The sequence below is a fragment of the Scleropages formosus genome, chromosome 2, assembly GCF_900964775.1.
Source record: "Scleropages formosus chromosome 2, fSclFor1.1, whole genome shotgun sequence".
Classification (NCBI taxonomy): domain Eukaryota; kingdom Metazoa; phylum Chordata; class Actinopteri; order Osteoglossiformes; family Osteoglossidae; genus Scleropages; species Scleropages formosus.
Window position 1 is genome coordinate 9,930,239 of NC_041807.1, and position 24,197 is coordinate 9,954,435.

Sequence of the window (24,197 nt, forward strand, 5' to 3'; positions counted from 1 at the left end):
TCAAAAACATTTCAAATACAACATACCTGCCACAGGTGGAGCAATTTTCTCAAACTTTATGAAAACATTTGTTTTTATAATCTAATCAAACATCAACTCAGTAATTAGGATTAAAACAGATCCCAATATAGTTAAATAACCTGTACATTATTTTCAAGTTTTTTTTTCTATCACTGAGCACAAAAGACAATGAGTGATACTGACTGTTGTTGGGAAGTAATATCTGTTTGGCAAAACGAAAGGTTCTGCATACAAAGGCCTGCTGAAAAGTAGAGGACAACCGGTGCTTTCATCGTGTACTGTTAGCTTTACACAGTAGATCGTACAATACCATCCAGAAGTCACTGATGTCAGCAGGGTAAGTAAACACTGTAATACATGTTAAAAAAATCTCCTTTAGACCTCAACTGACCTTTTGCATTTCACTCAAGATAAAACATTTTTTCCCCAGATAAGCATGTCCAGTAAACAGAAAATCCAGAGAGCCCTTGTTTGACAATTTGGGTTTGAGGACCTGGGAATAAAAAAAGGGCTGTAAAAATGACAAACACCACAAAAGAAAATACCTTATTGAGCCTGTTGGCATTGCTGAAATGAAGAGGAAATGTAACACTGATTTCTATACATGGCAAAAGGTGTTTAGAGTAAACATGACCATACCTGGCACCACCGTTTTATGGACATTGTAACACACTGTAAGTGACTGTCACAGATAAGCATGAGTTATTCAACGTTTACACTTAAACGTTTCACTGATGTTTTTAAACAGCTGCATGGTATAGGTTGAATAGAGCCATATATCCACTTTGACAAAACAACCTCAGCTTTTAAAGGGACCCAAAAAAAAAAAAAAAAAAAACCATCACACAACATTTAGAGAAAAAGGCACACCTCTCACACAGTGTATACACTGAAAACAGTAGAAAGCATATGATTATTTTGGACCCTATAGTCAGACTGTCCAGCTGTATACAGTTGTAATACTCATGGCTTCTGGAAATGACCAAACAAAAAGTTTATTTAAAAAGAGGGGAGAGAAAAAAAAAAAAAAACCCCACACACACCCCAAAAGCATATTTAGGCAATGTAACCCTTAACAGTACTTAAAATTTGGACAAACAAACAGTATCATCCTTCACTTGGCAGAACATTTTTACCACATGGTACTTTAAAAGTTTAATAGTTTTTGTTTAAAATCTAATGCTGAAACATATGTGCATTTAATGTATATAGTATTCAGACAAACACACCTACCACATGGAAGCATTTGCCTCGGATTAAAAAGCATTGCTCCACTACTTTCTTAAACCAAAGACACTCCGTTACTGGTATTGCAGTTCCCTTGTAAAGACAAGACAACTGGGACTTGTTTGCATAATTAAGTTTGGTACATTTTATTGTGTGCAAAATATACAAATACTTGTTTCAGGTAACTTTTTTTTTTTTAGGATGGCCCAATCTAAAATGAAACTGACAGGCCAAGATGACCAACAAGAAGTGCTGCCACTGATATCATGGATTACGCCCTCCTAGAGGCCATAGAACAAACACCTCTTTAAAAAAAAAAAATAAAAAAAAAATAAAAATAAAAAAGCCAGAGAAAGTGAACTTTGTCTGCTGGGGTTTCTATTTGTTCATTCAATTTGCCCAGAGTTCTGCGACACATCTTGCAACATCTCACAGAAAGCTGGGGTCAACATAACAAGCCTCACACCTCAAGAGTACGACTGCTATTCCGATTGAAAAATCCCTGTTTATCTAGCTTGATTCCTCCGGGTGCATATAAAAGATTTACATTATGCTGGCAATGGTTTTCCCACTTGTAGACACTAGCCCAAAGTAAACAACTCTCTGACAAACCAGGTGGACTGCAGAGGCCCTTATGGACAAGATGATCTCCAGGCTGACTAAAGTTGTGGGTCTTTATGTCCAGAGGCGGTGATCTGAGGAGAGGAGCCACCAGCTGGGAACAAGTGGTTGGAGTTGCCCAATGATGTCTCCTGCCCCCTCCAGTTCTACCCCCAGAAACAGCAACCGCCCCAATGCCTTCCATTAAAAGTGAGATGCTAAGTCCACTGTGAAGGTTAGTCTCTTCAGTGCCAGTATGTCCTATAAACCCCACAAACCTTCTCTCTTCCAGGTACCCATCACCACCCCCAAATCCTTTCACTTTACATCATCAGACTGTTGAAGCATAACAAAAGTAGCAAGACTGAATTCACAAATGCAAGCAAAGAGGACATACTTCAGGCAAGAAAAGCCAAATACCAAAAAGACGAACACAGAGACCCTTTGTGATCCCATTAAAAAAGAAACTAAAGCAAAATGTAAATGTGAACAAATGTAAACAAACGGTGACCCAAGCTGGTGAGAGAATCCCCACTGGTGCAGTAAACACGTGTTGCTCGAACCTCTCGCTTGGCTTCAGCTCCCTTAAGCTCTCCTCCTCTCCTCAACCTTATTCACCCTGCCAAGGCTATGACAGGATGGTGGCAATGAAGTCATAGAACCTCTTGGAATATTGCTCGGGGTTCACCGTGGAGATTTCAGCCCCAGCCTGGAAATAAAGGAACGTCGATAAGGAACATGATTGACAGCCTGACCTTTGACCGACACTTTGACCCAGTCCCACTTTCCTCACACTTACCCCATGTTTCACCGTTTTTGCTGCATGAGCAGCCTTCTTCTTGGCATCGTAATGTGTCAGGATGTCAATGATAGCCATGAAATAGACCTCCTTCCTTGGTGCATCTTTCAGAAGAGACAGTGCATAGGAATTAAAGGCAGATCCCACCAAAATGGAACCCATAGTGGTGTTACTGCTAAACCATGAAGATAAACCTATGATGAGAATACTGCTAAACCACGAAGTTGAACCTTCAATGGAGGTTACTTTCCTAGCCTAATGATTTACAAATCACACTCACTTTCATGGCTCTTGATGGCAAACACATCTATGGCAGAGTCAAATTCCCCCGCGCCAAAGGGCTTGTTGTTGTCCAGGGTGTTGCTGGGACTGTCGGGTGGGGTGCCAACAATGCCACCGTCACTCTCGCCCTCCTCATCACCCTCATTGTCCTCGCTCTCCACCTCCTCCTGCTCAGCACGCTCCACATCATGGATGCCCACCAGCAGGCTATAGTCCATCAGTTTGAGCTGGGCTAGAAACTAGAAACAGGGTAAGAACATGGAACCAGGGGGAAAAAACTGCGTGTGCGTGTGTGTGCGTGTGTGTCTATACATGCATGTACTACTCACCTCAACATCCCTCTTCAGTTTCTCCAGGAACACTTTCTTGTTGTTCTCATCAATATAGACCTTCTGTCCATCATTAATGAAGTCATTGTCCTTATAGGTTGGGAGCTCCTTAGCCTGTGAAAGAGCAGGGAATAAGAAGATGCTATGAAAAATCTTTTCATGTGAAACACTGAAAGGGAACACACATTTCTGAACTGTTCTCTATTCTTGTCTTTTCACATACAAGGAATACAAACTTCCTGCAATACCTCCCACTAAGCAGAGGGGGCAGACTCGAGGAACTTAGCTGGCTGCGTGCTATATGATGACAAGCATCCTTGGTGCTGCAGGATGCGTCGGATCAGTGGCACTGACACTACCCAGCTTCTCCGTGTGACAAACTAAGAAATACTACGCAGTTCTGAACTAGCACAGGCACACTTTGCAAACACATGGAGACAAGTACAGTTCACACACTTCTGAATTTGTCATGTATGCTGCTAAAATCTTGGGCCATTTTTCCTAGATCAAGAAAGTAGCTATCAATCGTTCTGATGAAGGTTAATTGTGCAGTTATACACACGTGGCTCAACATGAACTTAGACATTCAACACATTATGCTTACACATCCTTCGTCAAATTGATGAAACCGATGAGCTACTATGGATACAGACACCTGACAGATGGGAGTAATTTCCCACCCTTCTCAAATGTCATCTTAATTTGAATGCACCCAAAAAAAATAATAAAAAAAAATAATCTCCCAAGAAATTTTAAAAAATCCTATTTATTCAGTTACCAACAGGCATAAATGAGCCCTTTCAGCTCTGTGTTCATGTCACAAAACACAGTTTGCCCAAACGCATGTGAAAAACATTTTATGAAATTTTGGGCCTCACTGCAAAGTACTGTTTGGTTCAATACTCCACTCCTTCGGAGCTGGGTTCCTGAAAGACTGTGGACACAAGCTCTGGTCCTAAACCACTACGGTACTAGCTGTAAACATGGCGGAACCTCGAGCAGTCTGTTGAAAATGAGCTCAACACCTGGATTCTGTGTGAAAAACAAAGTTTTCACTGAAGTCATAGCCAAAATATATGAAAACAATCACTATGTCAGCCCTCCAGTCAAAGGCATATATAACTTATTTCAATACTGATACTTCCCACATAACACCTGTGGCAATGTACAAAACTGTAGTCAAACGCTCAAATGGTCTGAAGTGGTCATGTTGGTTGCAACTGTGTCATAAAAGCATGCTGCTTTAAGAGTACACTAAAATAAAACTGTGCTCTGCAAAAAACAGACACCTCAGCTCTTACTTCCTCCCAAGTTGGTCGTGTTCTATGCCATGACCTCCAAACTTTTCTACAGCTGAACTCTTACCACTGGCCCATCACCATATTGAGTGTTCATAATGTTTACATGCTTAGGGTCAAATAAATGGCATTGATTGGAGCCTACCTGTGCAGCTGAGGTGTTTCATGTGATTTCAGAATACACTCACCTGTGCCTGAGAGACACCTGACTTGGCACATTTTGAAAGAGTATCTACACCATAAAGATCAAGGTACATTCCAAGCAGATCCAAGACAAGGTTCTTGACAATTACCAGTCAAGAGAAGAACATATGTAAATTTCCAATGCACTGAAAATACCTGAAAGCACAGTGAAGTGTTCAGGTAAGTGAGCGAGCCATCAGGAGGCCTACAGCAACTCTAATGGACTGTGAATAAAACAGCAGCAGCACACACACTTCTGGCTTTTACAAAAGGGAGCCAGGAAGAAAGCCTTTAATGAAACTCATAGCACATCTTGGCTGGAGTTTGATCAGATGCATGTGAGAAATTCTATGAACTTCTGCACTTCAGTGCATGTTGAGTACAAACCTAGCAACACATCATACAGAGAACACCCTCTGTGCAGTAAAGCACGGTGGTGGCAGTATCATGCTTTGGCGATGCTTCTCTGCTGCAGGGACTTAAAGACAGAGGGGAAAAATAGATGGGGATGAATAAAGAAAAATGCTGTAGGAAAAGCAGGGGTGCAGCGGATCTAACCAGGGCCTGCTGTGGGGTGGGTCTGGGGTTCAAGTCCTGCTTGGGGTGCCTTGCGGTGGACTGGCATCCCATCCTGGGTGTGTCCCCCCCCCCAGCCTTGCGCCTTGTGTTGCCGGGTTAGTCTCCGGTTTGTCGCGACCCCACTTGGGACATGCGGTTATAGACATTGTGTGTGTGTGTGCTGTAGGAAAATGAAGCAATCTGCAATAGCAATATAACCTGAAAAATGATTCACTTTCCCACAGGACAGTGACCTGAAACATACAGCAATTGTCACACTGGAATGGATCAAAACCAAAAATTACCCACTCAATGCCTAGACCTCAGTACAACTGAGCATCTGTTGAATGACATTTCTATTCGCAAACCCAAAGAGATTCTTCTGTAATTGCGGCCAAAGGTGGACCCCTTCAAGTATCAACTCTGGGTGAGGTGACTTACTTAGGCATGCAGTTACTTTCCCATTTATTTTCAATTAATTTGAAAAAAATGCTGGATTCCCCCAACTTTGACATAGAGCACTTTGTGTTGATTGGCAAAATTTTTAAATACATCATGGTTCCATGCTGTAACACAAGCGCAGAAAAGTCCAACGAGAGCAAATACTTTTTTATAGGCACTGTATATCTAGGCAAGACGGAAGCCTCGGACAAATATATCAACCAATGAAGTCACTGCCATCAATATGAACAGCTGTAGTGTTAGCGGGCTCTTTCCATTTCCTGTTAGCCAGCCTCATAGGTAACGAAAAGCAGATTAAATTTACCCCAAATTCAGACACCATCTGTGGTTACCTTCTATCTGATGCTATCTGAACAGCAGCAGATTATATATATTTTTCATATGCTACACTGAACACACCACGTTTTGTACTGCAATGTTGCATTTTAAGGTCACCCATTCATATTGCAACCACAATCATTTCAAACTCACACCAGATGGAATTTCATGCCTAGGCACTCATACAGAAAGTCACTTATTAATGTTTCAGACCGTCACAGTGTATAACATTGACTAATTCAGTAGGACTTGTGTTTTCAGGGAACAAGACTGCAGAAGATGAACTGACCCACTGGCAAGGCAATACCTCCTATACTACTGATGGGACTGTAAATTTCAGGAGGGATGCTAATCATACTTGTGTGTATGGATGGGAGGGAAAAGGCTTGTAAATGTAAAAATTTGAAAATGCCAGTGTTTTCTAGAGCTGACATTTTTGACAAAGAAAGTGTTATTGAAAAGCTTGATTTTGAACGCTTGTAAACAGCCACATTTCCTTTGTTTGTAGTTTTCTGAAGTACTTTGAGGAAACAAGTGGGGAAAAAAAGACCAATGGAATGTCAGAGTAGCATATAACTGTCGATGCATAAAACTTACAGCTAAATACACAGAACAGATAAAACACAAAAGCTGAACGAATGGAAAATAACGATCAGTCTTTAAGACAAAGGCTGTCAGACATTTAAAAGAGTAGACGGATTTCAAAGACGGCGTCTTCGTTTTGGAAATTCCAGCGGCCGGAATGGATGGTGTCATAAAGAAAACCTCACCATGTAAATATTAATACAATAAAAATTCCACCTTGCTGCTCAAAGTTTGACATTGAAACAAGGGTTACCCCAAGATACACAGATTACCTTCTCCTTGTCGCTTGCTTCTCGGGCTACTGTGGAGCCCTGAAACAAAAAAGCAGACAATAAAGCATTAATTGGACAATTTGTAATTGGTCATTATAGCCTGGTCAGCTTTTAACAAAGCATTACAAGCCAGCCATGTTCTCAAGGGTGCTTCATTCTTAAACAGCAGAGACAAAGCAGCATGCTGAGACTATGCTTCTTGTGCCAGCTGGTGTACAGTTACCAATATGGACCATGGTTCCAACAGGTTTTTTTATTTATTTTTTAAATTTTTTTTAGGGCTAGACTAATTGTATTCCTTCTCAGCAGAAACTAGTATTAATGTTCAATATTTTTAACCAGCATGAAAATAGTAAATACACACTTAGCCGTTTAGTTCTAAAAATGACTTTAAGACTGCCTATGTTTTCATTAAATGAAACAAAACTATCCATGTGATGATGCCTCAGATGCCTTATTAGGGTTTCTAGTGTTGTCAAAAAATTTCATTACACAAAAAGCATAAAGCTCAAACGATCTGACCCAGTCAAAAACAAAATGCAACAAAGCTCCCGCTAATAATGATACATGTATTTACAACTTTTAAAATTCCAGCTGATACTAGAACCTAAACTAAGGTAAAAGCATGGAGGAGGGGAAGAAAGGATGGGGGGGGGGGGGGGGGGGAATAAATAAATAAAAACCTTCTCTCCTCTGGAAACTTACCTTCAGATCATACTTCTTGTAGACGACTAGTCGGTGGCTGAAGACGTTCCGCGTGACGATCATATAGGTCTCATCCCCGTCCACTGTGAGGCGGTACATACCAAGAAACTGGGGCAGCAATGTGTTGCCATGGCACTCCACAATAAACTGTTGGGTCACAGATTGACAGTGAGGGTACGTCTTTCTATGCCACAAAAGTGGGTTCAGCTTACTGCGAGGACCCCGGTAAGTTCCAATCATTTTAACTCTGCTCATTATATCTGGTCTCTACATTTCAAAGTGGAGCTACACTCCAACTACAGATGTCAGTTACGCACTATACTGCAGTAAAGCTGCTCAACAACTGTCGCATCGAGCGCTGACTGGCTACTCAGAACACAGTGGCCGAAGTGGCACCTGGTGGTACTTCTTAAGGATGTTGTGCATCTCCGCCACATCCTCACTGCTGATGGCTTTGATGACGTAACGCTTGTCGTAGGAGGTGTGGAAGCGCGCCCCGCTGCGGCCCTGCGTGTCACTGGGGATAGGTGCACTGCGGGTCAGGGAATTCTGGGGAAAAAGAAGAAGGGAGGTCAATAGCAGTGACAACTGTAACCAGCTAAGGTCATTCATAGTCTAAACCTCTTTAGACTCAAAGGCAAAGCATCCGAGAGTACCGATTTCTTAGAGGCTACTGCTGGAATATTCAAAAATATTCATACCAATTCAAGGCCATAAATAGAAACAGGCACTAGTTTAGATCAAGACAAAGAAAACATTTCTTTGTGCAAAAGGTGGTGAAAGTCTGAGAAGCTTCCCTTGCAGCATAGTTGAGCAATGTATAAAGTTATACAGAACACTGAGTATGACATTTATTCATTTAGCAGATGCTTTTCTCCAAAGCGACATATATCTCATAGAAAATGTGTGCATTATATTAACAGGAAGAGACATAGCTGCAGACGCACAATTCTTGTGCAGTTAGTTTCTTCCCACCATATGAACCAATGTTCATCACACAAGTAGATGCATAAAACTATCAGAATATCGGAGACTCCTGATCACCTTCCTAGTCATTTTTTTTCTGGAGATACACAAACATTTACATTACATTACAGGAGTAGCTGCGTAAAGGTTTATCTGAGCATGATCTTAAATTTATGATGCATGAACATTTACACCTTACATGAATTTAAGAGATTATGGGCAAAGTGAGTCTGGAAGAGGTGAGTTTTCAGACCCTTTTTAAACACGGACAGATGCAGACTTATCCAAACAAGCAAGACAGGCTCCAAGCCCTCCTCAGGCTTGTAATATGTTTTCTAAGTAAAGCACAGAGTAATAAATCTGTCTTTTTGGATTTACTACAGTTACCATTTCAAATAGTCATCCAAGGTGTATACAATTTGTATAACTGTGCGTTATTCTCATGAATTCATGTCAAAAGCACTGTCCATTTTTACCCATACTTTTACCCTTTATGTACATTCCTGCCGCTGCAGGCCAAGCAACTACATATATGAACACATCTCAGCATGTTGATTAAGCAAGTAGCTACTGATATGACACCATCTTCCTGTACACTAGATGTGTAGGTGATATTGCTGAAGACAGTTCTTCAGCAGAACTTCTCCTCGACCCACAGCAGTCCTGAGGCCAGAAGATGCACAACCTTGCTTGTACAGGTCTGTGGAGACAGCTGCTACATGGCACATCCCTCTTGCCCCATGCCCTCCTGCCTTACTGTTACCGGGAACGTCGAGACAGGGTTTAACAGAAGAAGCTGGCAGGTGGTGAGGGTGGGGGGAGGGGTCGGTCACTTCGGACCCAATCACCTACAGTAACAAGAGCGTGTGCCCTGACAGCATGCAAGCTTAGAGCGCTTTCAAAATTCTTAGCAGAGTGTTACCTAACAGGATGTGAAAGCCACTTGATGAGACTGATTGATTTAGACATACTTGGGAGAACCTGCCCAAGGGCCAGAGAAAAGCCAAGAAGCTCAGCACTGTACGAAGTGTCCATGGGAGAGCACAGACAAATCCCTGCACTGACCCACAGAGAAGGCTGAGACTTGGTGGTGGGTTTAAATGAAATGTAACGTCAACGTTTTCACGTAACGTCATATCCTCTTATGTGGGAGGTGACTGTTGGACACTACTGCCCTTGAGGCACCTGTGACAGCAGTGCCCATGAGGGACAAGCTAGACTACGCAGGGCCTTTAGCGGCCGCTTTCTAGAGACATCCTCAACAGCACAGCGAACATCTGCATCACTTGAACAGCATGCACGGCACACTCGCAGTTCGGATATACAGTACAATTTGAAATAATTTTGAACATTGTTCATCTGGTGAAGAAAAAAAAAAATGACCTTAAAGGGTTCTAATTATTCATATATGTGTAATTTGTAAAATAAGAATCTTAAAGACATCTACCTAGAATCACTCACTGATTTGTTAGATGAGCTCATATTAATCCAAAGGAACGCATCTGTAACAGAACAAATTTATCACACTGGGTTTAATCAAAATAAATGAATAAATAATAAAAAGCCAACTTCAATAAGTTATCAATATGTGTATTTTTACAGATGAAAGCAGCCATACTCATGTTTCAAAGTTCCTCAATAACGATTTCCTTGATTCTACGAATTTTTCCAAATTTTAATGACTTGAAAATCAATGCGTCTTACAATTGCTGTTACCTTAGAATCTCTGACACAATCAAGTGTATTACACCGCTTACCAGAAAAACTTGTTAGATCCATGGCTAATCTACTTCAATTTTGCAGAGTGGACAATACTTTGTGAGGGGGGGAAAAAAAAAGAACAAACTGATGTCAGCGGTACTGAATCCAAGCATAATTCAGAAGAATTTATGTAATTTAAAAGTTTGAATAATAAATTGTTAGGCACCAATTTAAATTTAATAACTTCCTGCATGTGTTTCAAGTAGTACTGGCAATTTTTTTCTTGCAAAGATTCATCTTTAAATCTAGGAGGCATCTTACAATTGATGGCTTCTTAAAATCCCGAAATTCGTATATGTGCAACAGCCCATGGATGAGGCCCTCACTGCCACACTAGAGGTCTTCTGCACATGTGCCCGTTAAGCTTTCAGATGACCCACAACTGTCAGAGGCTACTGATCCCTTTTGTGCCATGCTGCTCTTCAGCCGCAGGATGGGAACAGAACGAGTCCCAATGCAACGAAGGCCTTTTCCGTCAGTTCACAACATCTGTCATCAGTGACAATTGGCTGAGCCCGTTTCCTACATATATATGTCTGGCTGCTGGTGCAAAGCACGGGCTCTTATTTTACATGCATGGTATCTTTATGCCTGCTCTTTCAAAGCATTACGCTAAAAGGGTAACCCTTGGGTCATGCAATCCCAACCTCCAACAACGATAAACATGCATGGGTAACTTCCCAAGCAAATCTGCAGTTTCCTAATGTCATCTGTTCATACAATTTTGCATCATTTATAGATAATGAATACCGACTCTTCATGAGTTCGAAGTTGCGTGTTATGGACTGGAACTACACAGGACACCACCCCGTTTAGCAGTGCTTGCTTGTCATCGTCGTCGTCATCAGGAACGCAAACGCTGAAGCAATGACTGGAAGGTGCAGACCAGATAAGAGCACCACTCGCATCCTGCTCTGCTTTGTGCTCGCCCCCATTTGGAGGAAGGGTAATGAAAGCGCCGTAGACATCAAGCGTGGCTGCAGCAAGCAAGTCTGCAATCAAATGTGGCAGGATGGTACAAGGCAATGTCAGCTGAGCTGGCAGGAAACCACAGAGTGAATTCCACCCTGCAATGCTACTTACTGCGAAAGGATACACAGGTTCTGTCACACACACACACAGACCTACAAGGGAGATCTTGTTCTCTTCTGAACTCTTAACTTATAGTTAAACATACATCTGTGTTATCACCATTAACATCTCGACACGTTCAATTTTATTCCATCCATCCAATTTTAAAAGCCATTTGTACCAAGCAGGATCACCTAACTGGAGCCTATTCTGTAGGAACTGGGAACAAAGCTGAGGGAGTAGACCCTGAACAGGATTTAAATCCATCGCAGGGTAGTCACACATGCGCACACATTTGCTCACACCCTACGAGAAATTTACCACTACCAATTCACCTGGCCTGCATGTCTTTGGACTGTGGGAGAAAACCCATGCAGACACATGGAACCAACAGAGACTGAGTGGGGACTGAACCCATGTCCTCTCACACCACCCAGGAGCTAGCTGCAAAACAGCAGTGCTACTCGCTGCTGTTCAGGTTTATTAGTTAAACCTGAAAACTGACCGAATATTACTACTTCCTATGGGGAAAAATTCCAGTTAACTCCAACTTCATCCCAAATTCACCCCAAAATGATGCCTATTATCACAAGGAGAAAGCAGCGTAATGTAGAACAATTAACATATAATGTAACATTTATTTTTTTTTTTTAATTCAATCTCATCTACAAAACTTTTTTAGTAGCAAACATAGGCCTGTATATAAAAGCTTCTGTAGGCTTCTATATCTTTTTTTTTGCTATTCTCTGTTTGCTTCCCTACATACCTGAAAGTCATGCTCATCGATGCCAAACTTTTCTCTGAGATTTCGGAAGACAAGTGGACAATACTCCTTGAATTTGAAATGGCTTGGCATGTTTTCCCTGCAAAAAAAAAAAAAAAAAAAAAAACATTAAGAGATCTAAGAAACAGTGGTGGTCTTGCAGTACAACAAGTGTTACAATTTTAATGGGAAATGATAGAAATTACTAATAACCAAAGTGACACAATTGAAACATCCATAGCTATACATTCCCAGTCAATTACTAATATCCAAAGTAACAGACATTTCAGGACATATGAAATTCTTATACTGGAAACAAAACAATGTTCATAAATACATCAGCATTATTTCAAGCAGGATTCAAAACCTTTAAGCCCTCAAACCCTTAGCCTTATCACAATATAACTCATACAGGAGACTCACTTGTTAAAGAGGTGGTTGTCCACCCTGATCTTGGAGTAGGCTTTGAAATCATCGGGCATCAACATTATTGGGATCGGGATGTGGCTCAGTTCAATTATCTGTAGGAACAAAGAACAATCTTAGTCACATCAAACAGCAGAACATAACTTGGGGGGGATGTGCATTGGTTCATACTGAAAAACCTACACAAAATTTAAATACTCTTCTAGTAGCATGCCAGCAAAGGTCTGTGTGTCAATCACTGAAAATTCAAAATTAAAATATAATAGCAGTTTATGTACATGTATTAATTTACCTGTCTTCTCCAAGGCAACTTTCCATGCTTAGCTACTTAGTGATTTACCCATTTATACAGCTAGGTAACGCCACCTGGAGCAACTGTGGGTAAATACTTTAAGGGTACAAAAAGCAGGTGGTTTGTTTTGAACATGTAACATGTGAATCCAGACACAGCAGCAGCTCTAACCACTGCACCACCTGCTGCACTATGTATTCAAGGTACAGTAAAGTCTCTGTGGGGGGGGGGGGACCAACACTGGGAAAAAATACAGCAAATTAATGAAGGAATAAAAATTAAAATCTACTTTTCCCGCTCTTCATTATTGCACAATGACAGCGTTCATGTTGCATTTTAAAGAAAAATGCTCTCAGACATTAGATGGGCCATGAGAGTCTCAACATAACGACACTGCTCTGGTCAAGACGTCACTCCCACCCCCCCATGTAACCGATTTGAAGAAGCGCAGTCAGATTAGCAAGTTCAACGCCCCGTCCAGTCCAGGGAATCGTCAGCACCACCAAAGGGCCCAACAGTGCCGCTCTAGTGGCGTTACAGCTTATATGCTCGCCCCGTGTTAAAGCACGGTTTGCGCTGCCCTCCATCAGCTCCCGAGGTGCCCCAAATGACCCCGCTCCAAGCACAGCAGGAAAAAGAAACCAGGTTTCCTTCCAGCTGCTGTCCATGTTTTCATTCTCCAGTGAAAACTCTTGACCTTCATGACATTTAAACGTAGCGTTTCCAGTGGCGCCTGCTGCAGACTCACTGCTTCACATACAAACGAGCCGAGCTGTCCAGTCGCTCTCTCTCTCTCTCTCTCTCTCTCTCACACACACACACACACACACACACACACACACACACACACACACAGTGGGAGGAAATCAGGAGGAAAGCCACACAACCCCAGGGAGAGGGGGGGGGGGGCTGTGTGGGGAAAGAGGCTGCTGATTTTCTCCAAAGTGACTTAAACTACATACAACTATTTGCAAATTTACACAGCTGAGTAATTTTACTGCATCAGTTTAGTGCAAGTACCTTTCTCGAGGGTACTACAGCTGGAGGTTGGATTCGAACCGGTGACCTTTAGGTCCGAAGGTCTTGCATCTGCTTCAGGCCAAAGCTGCTGTATCATATTTCATGCGTTGTCCAAGATCCATATACTGTTTCAAACAAAACCAGTCTATTCCTGCTGTCCCAAGTATCAGCCACAGCACACGCACGGCTACGTTTCCAGACACAACGCAATCAAACATGTAGACCTGAGTTAATGCACATTCTGGAAAGCCACCATAAAAAGACTAATGCAAATAAATCATTTTAATTCATACTTAAAAGTCAAGGCGTTTTTGTCATTCCTCCATATAGCTTGTATACAGTGGAACGAAATGTCATTTCTGCGGAGACCATGGTGCAACACAGAACAGTATGCAAGACTACATAAAGTGCAAATACACAACAGTGTGAGATGAGTACAGGACAATACTTGTCCGCGCGTGCGTACCTATCCTTCGAAAACAGCATGAAGAACGGAAACACCATGCAACAAATCCACAAGAGGACAAGTGAAACCTGGAGGAAATCTCTATCCTCCTGGCCCCCCCATCAGTACCTCCCAACTCTCAAAGCCATATCAGCAGTTGCGTTGTAATCGAAAACTACATTTACACTTATTCATTTGACTGGCACTTTTCTCCAAACTGACTGACTTAGTGATTTACAAATTTGTAGAGCTGGGTATTTTTTAACTTTATCAATTCAGGCTAAGTACCTTGCTCCAGGGCACTACAGCAGGCGGTGGGATTCAAACCTGCACAGATTTCGCCATTGTTGGTTACAGCTACATCCTTCCTCGCAAATTCTTCACAGATTTTGATTAATCTACATGTGTCTTTTCCTCTTGGTCTCCAGCAATGGCTGGAGTGCGATTCATATTGTGTGAAAGGGTTGTCGCCAATACCCGTACAAGTATGATCTTAAAACAAACTGCTTTTTGCGACGTCTGTTCACCAAGTACTGTACGTATTGTGGAGCTCATGATATACCTAGATATTCTTGGAATACTTGTGCGGGTTCAATAATGATCATTTGTGTAATGATTTTTTTTTTTTTTTTTTTAAGTTTATATTGTTGATAAGGGGAGAAAATAAATATCCAATTCATCTTATTACACTTAATCCTATCACATCAGATTAATCTTTGTCATATTCATAAGACTACATCAAGTAGCAGAAAACCCTGTTTTACTGCATAAAGACTGATGTACTGCCTAATTCATCTTATCCTCCAGTAACTGTAAAACATTAAAAACCATTGCATTATATACAATTAAGTTTTTGTGCAACATCCATTAGCTTCCCATTTGAATTGCTTCGTTTTGTGTTCGTCTTGTTTTAGAAAAGAAAAAAAAAGGATAGGCTATTTATTTCTAATCGCTCTAGTCACTGCGTATTGGCCAAGCATATATATGATGCATTCTGCATTATCAGTTGTGAAAGGTCCTAGAAATGTCTCGTGTTTTTTCCTTTTGTTAATTCTGCAGGCGACTCGGTCATACACTTTTCTCTAACATTTTTCTTATCATGCAACTTTTCATGCCACCACTTCCTGGTGGTCTCCATGGTAGCAGGGTCTAGCTTTCCGCTCGTGTGCGTTCTGGACAGGAAGCACGGCTCACACAATGTGGTCAATCTTTATAAAACGTGCTTACGGCCCTCCTGAAGTCAAGCGCTCAGCTCTCCTCACTAGTTAACAACTCCTGAGGAGAGATAAAATGAATAAGAACAACAATAAAAAAACAAAATATGTATTCCGTAGGAACACAAGTACCATCGAACATTAAAAGGGGAGCAAATGGGGCTGTTTTGGCCAAGGCAGCTCACAGGTTTAGTGAAGCAGCACTTACTATGACACCTCGAACGAAACCAACCCCCTTCCTTCCAAAGCGCGAGTGCCCAACTTGGGTATTCTTTACGAAAGTTACTCTGATGCTTGAAACAATCCAATGCATTAAATATAACACATAAGCAAGGCCCCAGCCTGTGCAAGAGCTCCTGCTGCTGAGGTGAAGAGTCAGCATTCTCCTGGCCCTCGAGGGTCTGCACCATCTATAATGAATCCCGGACCTCCACAGCCAGAGGACAGTTCGTCTCATCCTGGGATGGGGTTCCCTTAACCTCCCTGGAACCCACAGCCAAGCAAAAGGGCTGAACCGCTATCAGGTGCTGATGTACGTCTGGGGCAGCATCACAAAAAAAGTAAAAAAAAAAAAAAAGTAATTTGATCATTCTTCCTTTAAATCCTCATTGCGAGACAAATTCCAGATAACCCATAACCCCTTCCTTGTAAATACTTTCACCATGAGGGGGGAAAAAAAAAAGGGTGCTCATTACAACACATATGGCAGCAATTTACAAAGGAGCCCATGTATTCAATCATTTTGTCTTAAGCTACATGCCAACATTAACATTTGGTACAAAGCACAATTAAGTAACCAGACTACAAACTAAATTTTTCCTCTATGTTCACGGCATCAGGGAGGGAGAAAAACATCTTTGTATTGCCAACACATCACCCATTGACAACACCAGCACCTGGTTGCCATAGCTCCCTAACACATTCAACTAGTTACAGTAAACAACCCTGGCATTGTCATGGTTTCCAATTTTACCCCATTTAAACCCCTGTCTCATGGTGACGTGATGACACTTACATGGAGAGATAAAGGAAGTGACCAATAACCACAGCTCTGAATGCTGACCTCATTTTCCCCCTTTATTTGGCTTCTTCCTGAGATCACATTCAAGTCTTGTGCTCATGAAAATAAAACCTGCTATTGAGTTCAGCTAGCCTGAGCACCATCATTTGAGAAGAATCAAGCATACTATGCTGCCATTTAATAGAGAGCAACTTTAAATGCTGAACAGCAACAGTTGTTGTGCCTGTGAGGGCCATACTTGATAACTGCCATATCCAGCTGAAGAAATAAGCCATCAAAAGGTACATACAAGTCAAAGACCCTGCTCCAACAAACTAGAATTGTTAACTGTTCTTTGATGGGATTAAATACTACATAAATGAAATGGGGATGTGGTCAAGTGGAAAACAATTTCAAACATCTGCTTAAGTATAATTAGAAAAAATATAAAGACTACTGGAACTGTTTATCCATTTATTACAGGAAAAAAAAACATGGTGATGGCATTTTGCAGCTCAGCACAAAGTGTCATTTGTGAAGGTAGATATTTTAACGGAACAATTTTTTATATGGAACACAGGTAACACATCAGAGACACTCCTGAGATCATTACTGCTTGTTTAGCTGATACGTTTACCTAAGGCGTCTTACAAGGTTAGATCTGCACAACTTACCTTGCTGTAAAAATAGGTAAATCAGTGTATTTCTTACTATATTTACATTTATTCATTTAGCTGACGCTTTTCTCGAAAGCATCTTACAGTGTCGAGGTTACAATTATTTATCCATTTATACAGATGGGTAATTTTTACTGGAACAATCTAGGGTTAATACCTTGCTCAAGGGTACTACAGCCAGAGGTGAGGCTTGAACTTGCAACCTTTGGGTCCAAAGGCAGTAGCTCTAACCACTACACTACCAGCTGTACTATATAAATTCAGGCTGAGAACCTTGACTAAGGGTGCCACAGAAGATGAGATTTGTGCATGGAACCTTCAGAAGCAAAATGATGGACTAACCTCTGCATCTCACACTGTCTAAGAGCTGAACCAACAACCTGGCTATTCAAGCTGTAAACACTGCTGTAAAATTCACAACAATGATCAGAACTTGTTTCACAGTCACACTAGTGCTTCACCCAGCTATCGTACACGTTACAAAGAGCAAAGAGCAAGAAAAAAAAAATGTTACTTTATAGACCATATTATTTCTTTACTATATACAGAATAATCCCTCCTCCAATAGCAGTACAGTGCAGGTTATGATAGGGTCCCCACTCGCCCACTAATGCTCTGCTGCATGCACCATTTGCATTTCCACACTCATCACTTTTTACATAAGGACAACTGGGAACACCTTTCAGAAAAGATACTTGACTGATTTAAATTATGGTAAAATAAATGTTTAATTTCGCACATGCTTTTGTCTAGTGCAAGACTACAATTTACACATATTCACCACATGATTTGAACCTTCAGTCTTCTGGGGCCCATAGCAACAGAAGGCATTTCATTTATTTTTCAGCACACCGTATGACTCACCTGTTAACTGCTTTTTTTTCACTAGTCAACATTTGGCAGGAACTAAGCTTCATGTATGGCACGTCCTAAATTAATAGGAATTCAAAAAGCTGTGGAGAACACAATACTCAGAACAGTATTATATAGTCATGAGAACTCACACCTGTACATTATACACCAAGAGCAAGGGACAATTCTTTTCTGGTTCTGTCATCAATCCAACAAACAATGGTAACCCAACATGTCTAAGATGATACTGAGATGCCTTTAAAAGCCCTTGACAGCTGTTTTTGGTCTACTTCAGTGTGCCTCTACACTTCTTTTGCTGCATCTTCGCTGTTCTCTTATAACACTCTCAAGGTAAAACAACTTCTTGGAAGAGAAAGACACCGAGTGACAGCGAGGAAACTTAAAAGTGACAGGAGGTCAACAATTAGGCCGCTTATTTTATTCTATTCAAATAAGTATTATGCCATCAGCGTACGTTTTTAATTAGCACCTTTACTGCGGGCACAGTTTCTTGGACCACACAGAAATAGGAGATCCATTTCAATTTTGAAACATGTCACAAAAAATATATACACTTGTCCCTCATAATTCAGAGTCCCATAAACAGGGCAGCTACAATGACTTATGCAAATATAGACCATTTGTCATACGATGGGTTTATTATTGATCACACCAGCACTTTTGGCTGGGCACACAGTCACTTTACTTGGACAGCACCTATTTTATTTACTGCCCACTATGCCTTTCACTCTGCACAGACACTATACTTCTATAAAACTGTATATATTTCCTAACGCATTGACTATCAATCACAACACTCAGTTAAGGCAAATATCACAACAGGACTCAGTAAAATTAATTCAACTGAAACAACTAAGTATTATAATTACTTGCCCATCGACACAGTATCATGGTTTTTGGTTCACTTCAGAGTAAATACCTTGATCACAGGTACAATAGTAGGAGGTGGGATTTAAACCTTGTGGAATCAAAAGAGATTGAAATATACTCCAAAAAATGAGATCAAGTTATTTAAATCATAACAGGAAAAAAACCTTGCAGTATTATCAATAATGCCTTAATCACATCAAATGACCTTCTAGCATCAAATATTTCTTAATGCTACACAGAACTGCCTCACAGGCTTTGAAGAGTAAGGGTGACAGTGATCCTGGGGACATCATTTCTTCATATCAAACATCTGCGCACCAAATCATGAAGACTGGAGAAAAAAGTTGGAGGAAAAAAGGGGAAGTTGTTTAAATGCTACCTGGGACATTTTATGTCATTTCATTTAGCAGACACTTTTCTCCAAAACAACGTACAACTCAAAACTTCAGTGCTACAAATGGCCACAGGCAGCAGAACCAGTTAACTGGTGACTCAAAAACCATCTGAGGCCATTTCATGCAGAGTACATAACATTGAGGACGACAATTATTCCACCAGGATGTGCGCAAAAGGGCCATCTTTATACAGGAGATCTCATGATGAGCTGGAAGGTCTCACACTGCATACAGCAGCACACACCTCTGGGGTTCAACTATATGCCATGATGTGCGAGCAGCTTGTCTGAACTTCTCGCTGGTATGAGACTGCTGAGAGCAAACGAAAGAGTGTTATATCACTTGCGGCACTAGTGTGCCGGTCAAGGCTGCAGTGTGCAGGAACGGTAATCAAAGCAAATACTTCCAAATTCAATTAAGCGCATAATCCTGCTGCAGGTGTATTGAGCCGTAAAGCTGCGCTGCCAGCAACCGTGCTGCCACACACTCTAGCACAATCACACCTTTCCACTTCACGCACAAAACACAGCATGCAAAAATAGGCAACAGCACAAGAGTGCTTGAGAACTGCCATTCGGGGGGACATCGAACGTCTTGGGAGTCAAAGGCACGAGGGTAACACACCGATGCAACACAACGCTGTGGCCAGCTTGTGGGACATGTAGATGACATTCTTATCACACTGGAGCACCCAACGCCACGTGGGAGTGCCACATGTACATCGTTCCTCTTTAAACACGAAGTGGACATTCAACTCAAGAACTTTACCCACAGCATTAATTTTTAAAAAAGTACTAATACTAATGTATTTATTTGTAATATTATATTTACGGGGGGGCGCGGTGAGTTGGACCGGGTCCTGCTCTCCGGTGGGTCTGGGGTTCGAGTCCCGCTTGGGGTGCCTTGCGACAGACTGGCGTCCCGTCCCGGGTATGTCCCCTCATGGTGTGTGTGTGTCAAATGTAACAGGGCAGTCAGTAGTACAGTGGTTTGAGCTGTTGTCTTTGACCACCGGTTCGAATCTCACCTCCAGCTAAATTACTCCAGTAAAAGTTACCCAGCTGTATAAATGAGTAAATAACTAAGTAGTTTAACACTAAGTTGCACTTTACCTTAAAGTGCCATCCCTTTTGACATTCTTTTTAGAGCCCTTAATCAGTATAATTCAGTAGATTCATAACTAATGAAATTCTAAAAAAATTGACAAATACAGCAATATATTTGGGGTGAATGAGATTTGTGCAGTAAAACTGAAAGGCAAAAACTTTATGCTCTTCACCTGGAGAAAGCAAAAACTATTATGTACTTTCAAGTAAAAAATCTCTTTGCAAACATTAATGGCATGCACTTATCACCTGTTCACTGATCCTGATTAATTCTTTAAAATCCAAATATTAAAAATCCAGAAAATGAAATTCCTTAGCCCACTATTTCACTATTTTTTGGGGAAAAACCCCTTATACTTTCCAGTCCTATACCATTTTCACTGCAAACACATCCTAAATGACACCTAATACAAGAAAATGTAGTATCACATTAAAATGTTGACATTTTACTTTTTAGCTGTTTGTTCCAGCTATTTTTTTTAATTTTAATTCCATCACCTGTGTCACATTTTTTAAACTTTCATGTGGGCTGGTATATAAAAAAAGTTCCTCATTGTTCTACATGTGAGTTTTTAAAAATATAAATTTTGAATACAGGAAAATTTATTTTCAAAGCATAATGGTGCAAAACAGAGGGTGCAAACACGTAGACAAGTAAACTGAAAGACTAGAGTGTGTCAGAATGCAACAGAGCATGGGTACACTTTTCCCACGATGCACTGCATCTCAGTCTCTCTCGCACAGGTGCCAGGCACAGTTTTTAAATGCGGGCTCACATTTACTGTGACAGACCAAATGTCATAACCCGACCTGGTATCGCAGACAGGACATATACACCAGTAAAAGACAACTGATATTAGTTAGGCCATAATTAATAATATGCATTAAATGGAGTTTGCACGCTCTCCCCGTGTCTGCGTGGGTTTCCTCCGGGAGCTCTGGTTTCCTCCCACAGTCCAAAGACATACTGGTTAGGTTCCCCCATAGTGTGTGAGTGACAGAGAGAATGTGTTCCACTGATGTATGGATGAGTGAGCCAGTGTAAGTACTGTATCTAGCAGTGTAAGTCACCTTGGTGAATAAGGTGTGTGGGCTAATAACACTACACAGTATCCATTGAAAGTCGCTTTGGAGCAAAGCATCTGCTGAATAAATAAAATGTAAGTTATCTTGGATAAGAGGCATAACTAATCAGATATCAGGAAACAAGGTAGCGCAAGATGAGTGTACTTTGGAGACATTTTTTACAGAAGAGTCCTTAAAAAGTGGGAAATAAAATGAGTTACCTGCACGTATGCATGGACTGGGATGTTTCTTCACACACACACACACACACACACACACACACACACACACACACACACACACACACAAAGCGAAGGCCGAAGGCTTGCAGACACACCAGCTGACACTAAAAATACGCAAAGCGAAATTGATCTACTGCAGTCGCTGGGGCCCAAAAATACCTGTGTGCACAGGCAGAACTCAGGGCCTGGAGACAGAACACATAGGAGCCACACATGTTCACCTCACTGACCATCATCCAAGCGGGGCTTTTACCACATGTGAGCTGGACATGTGGAGCACAAATTGAGAGATATTTCTATGCTTTTATCATTGCGGGTAAGTACCTTGACACAGTACAGCACTACACCAGGAGGTGAGACTGGACCCAGGTCCTTCGAGTGCAAGCCGACAGCTCTGACCACCACGCCACCTGTTGTCCCTTTTGCATGCTACATTGATCTTGAGCACCTGAAGGTAGTGGTTAGAAGGGTGACCCTGCCATCAGGAGGTTCCTGGTTTGAATCCCACTTGATCACAAACTAAGTACTCATCCTGAACTGATAGAGTAAAAGTTCCCAGCTGTACAAAACGGGTAAATCAGTGTAAAGCTGACTTCAGCTCGTGCCTTCACCGTTACACAATCAACAACAACAACAAACGTGTCACTAACACACTGGAGCAGAGCTACACGTTGCTGTGTCGCGTTCGCGGTGCAGCGCCACTGACACGGGCAATGCCGCGCGCGCGTGTCGACTGTCGCGGCAGAACTCACACTCTCACACCCCCAATACCGCATAACCGATGATTTCTCCTTTTTTTTAAAAAAAAATACCACCCCTGTTTTATAATACCACCAGTGACAAATTACATGCTAATTATTATAATCAAATGCAACAGGCAGTGTTTTCCTCAGTGACAGGTTGGTTCGGAGTCCCCCGCAGTGATCAGATCAGACATGTGCGCGCGCTCATGATGCGATGGGGTATGCGTGACACCATCACGCGCGTGTTATCCAGCAGAATGTTATGCAGGAGCGCGTACGATGCGAGACGATGTATGATATGCGTGTGCGCGCGCGACTCACCGAGTGGTTCACGCCCCACATGAGCACGCTGAGCAGCGGCTCGCTCGCGCGAAACAGCTTCACCTTCTGCGCCACGAAGTGCTTCTTTTTCGTTTTTGTCTTGCTGCCCAGGGAGGCGATGGCGCCGCCGGTGGCGGAGGAGGATGCGGACGAGGCCATGTCGGCGCACCACACACAGCGAGAGCAGGTAACGCGCAGCGCGCACTCTGTTCTTCTCCTCCGTCCGCTAACAGCGCTGCATGGCGGCGCCACCCGCTAGAGAGGAACGCGGGACGGGGCCGACGCCAAGCACCGGTCGGTGACTAAGCCCTTCCTTCGCCTTCGCTTCGGTATCGGAGGCCACGACTACCGATTCATTACAGAGAGGGTGCCCCCGACGTCGTTTAGTCGCTTTTGTTCGACCCGCGCGCAATTACATTGAGGGAGAAAGTGGAGGATCGCTGCGTTTAAAGCCCGCAGCGCGACGCGGAGCTTCCGCCTGCCTGGTCGCCGCTCTGCTTGCTGACTGCCTCCGTGCGGGAGGGGGCGGCGCGTTGTCACGGTGGTTCACGTCAGAAAACTTCTGAAAATCCACTCGGTAGGGCGTCTATAGTCGACACAGTGGTTTCCCCCACGTCATTATTACTGCGTTTTATTTAGTTCACCATGTTTTTTTTGTGGTAGAATACAGCCTTTTATAAAGAATTTTACAATGGTTTATACATTTATAGGCCAAGCCAAGGTAATTTTTACTTCAGGGAAGGTACCGGGTACTAAAGCGGAAGCAGGGATTCGAAGCGGGAACTTTAAAAATGCAGCTGATCAAATAAGTACCGTTGCAAACACACAGATCGGATAATACGGAGCACCAGTTGTAGCGAGAGGCGGTTTTCGTTTTGGTTATGTGACTCGATTGTCGATTTGGAAAAGCCTGTCAGGAACGAAAACCAAACAATTAGTAGCTTTAGTGACGTAATATTGTGGGTGTGGCTGAGGGAACCCGTGACGTGTCCAATCACAGGCACGCGCCATCCTCCACAGCAATCCGATGGTTATTGTGGGTTCAATAAACTTCCAAACCTCCGGCTTTGTCAATAAGAGAAATTGTAATGGAAGTTCAACTTCAAGTTGGAGCACAATCTTTTGAATCCAGCCCCAGGGAAAAGATGTGGATTCTTTTCTTTTTCGATGTTTGTCTAATTATTACGCTGATATTATTAAAGTATACAGACAGAGTCACTCTGAGAGTGCTGCTGTAGCAGTACCCACGCAACTGCTCCACCAGTGTGTTCCCCAGCTGCTATGTCATTGTAGCTATCTTATTGTAAG

General features: G+C 42.1%; 1 protein-coding gene across 1 annotated transcript; it reads right to left on the reverse strand.

Annotated features, from left to right (window-relative positions):
* Nucleotides 1-1,576: 1,576 nt before the first annotated feature.
* On the reverse strand, nt 1,577-23,379 carry LOC108940432 (phosphatidylinositol 5-phosphate 4-kinase type-2 alpha-like). The gene is made up of 10 exons (XM_018762597.2): nt 22,890-23,379; nt 12,624-12,721; nt 12,204-12,300; nt 8,036-8,188; nt 7,640-7,786; nt 6,935-6,973; nt 3,259-3,372; nt 2,928-3,168; nt 2,648-2,751; nt 1,577-2,557 (listed from the first exon to the last, which is right to left on the reverse strand). Exons 1-10 carry the CDS (start codon nt 23,046-23,048, stop codon nt 2,477-2,479), a joined length of 1,233 nt encoding a protein of 410 aa, XP_018618113.1. The 5' UTR covers nt 23,049-23,379; the 3' UTR covers nt 1,577-2,476.
* Nucleotides 23,380-24,197: the final 818 nt, after the last annotated feature.

Coding starts and splice junctions, on each gene's coding strand:
- LOC108940432 (XM_018762597.2), bottom strand. CDS start 23,048: ATGGCCTCGTCCGCATCCTCCTCCGCCACCGGCGGCGCCATCGCCTCC. Junction 12,722..22,889: donor TGTGGGGCGTGAACCACTCG/GTGAGTCGCGCG, acceptor TTGTTCCTACAG/ATAATTGAACTGAGCCACAT. Junction 12,301..12,623: donor GACAACCACCTCTTTAACAA/GTGAGTCTCCTG, acceptor TTTTTTTTGCAG/GGAAAACATGCCAAGCCATT.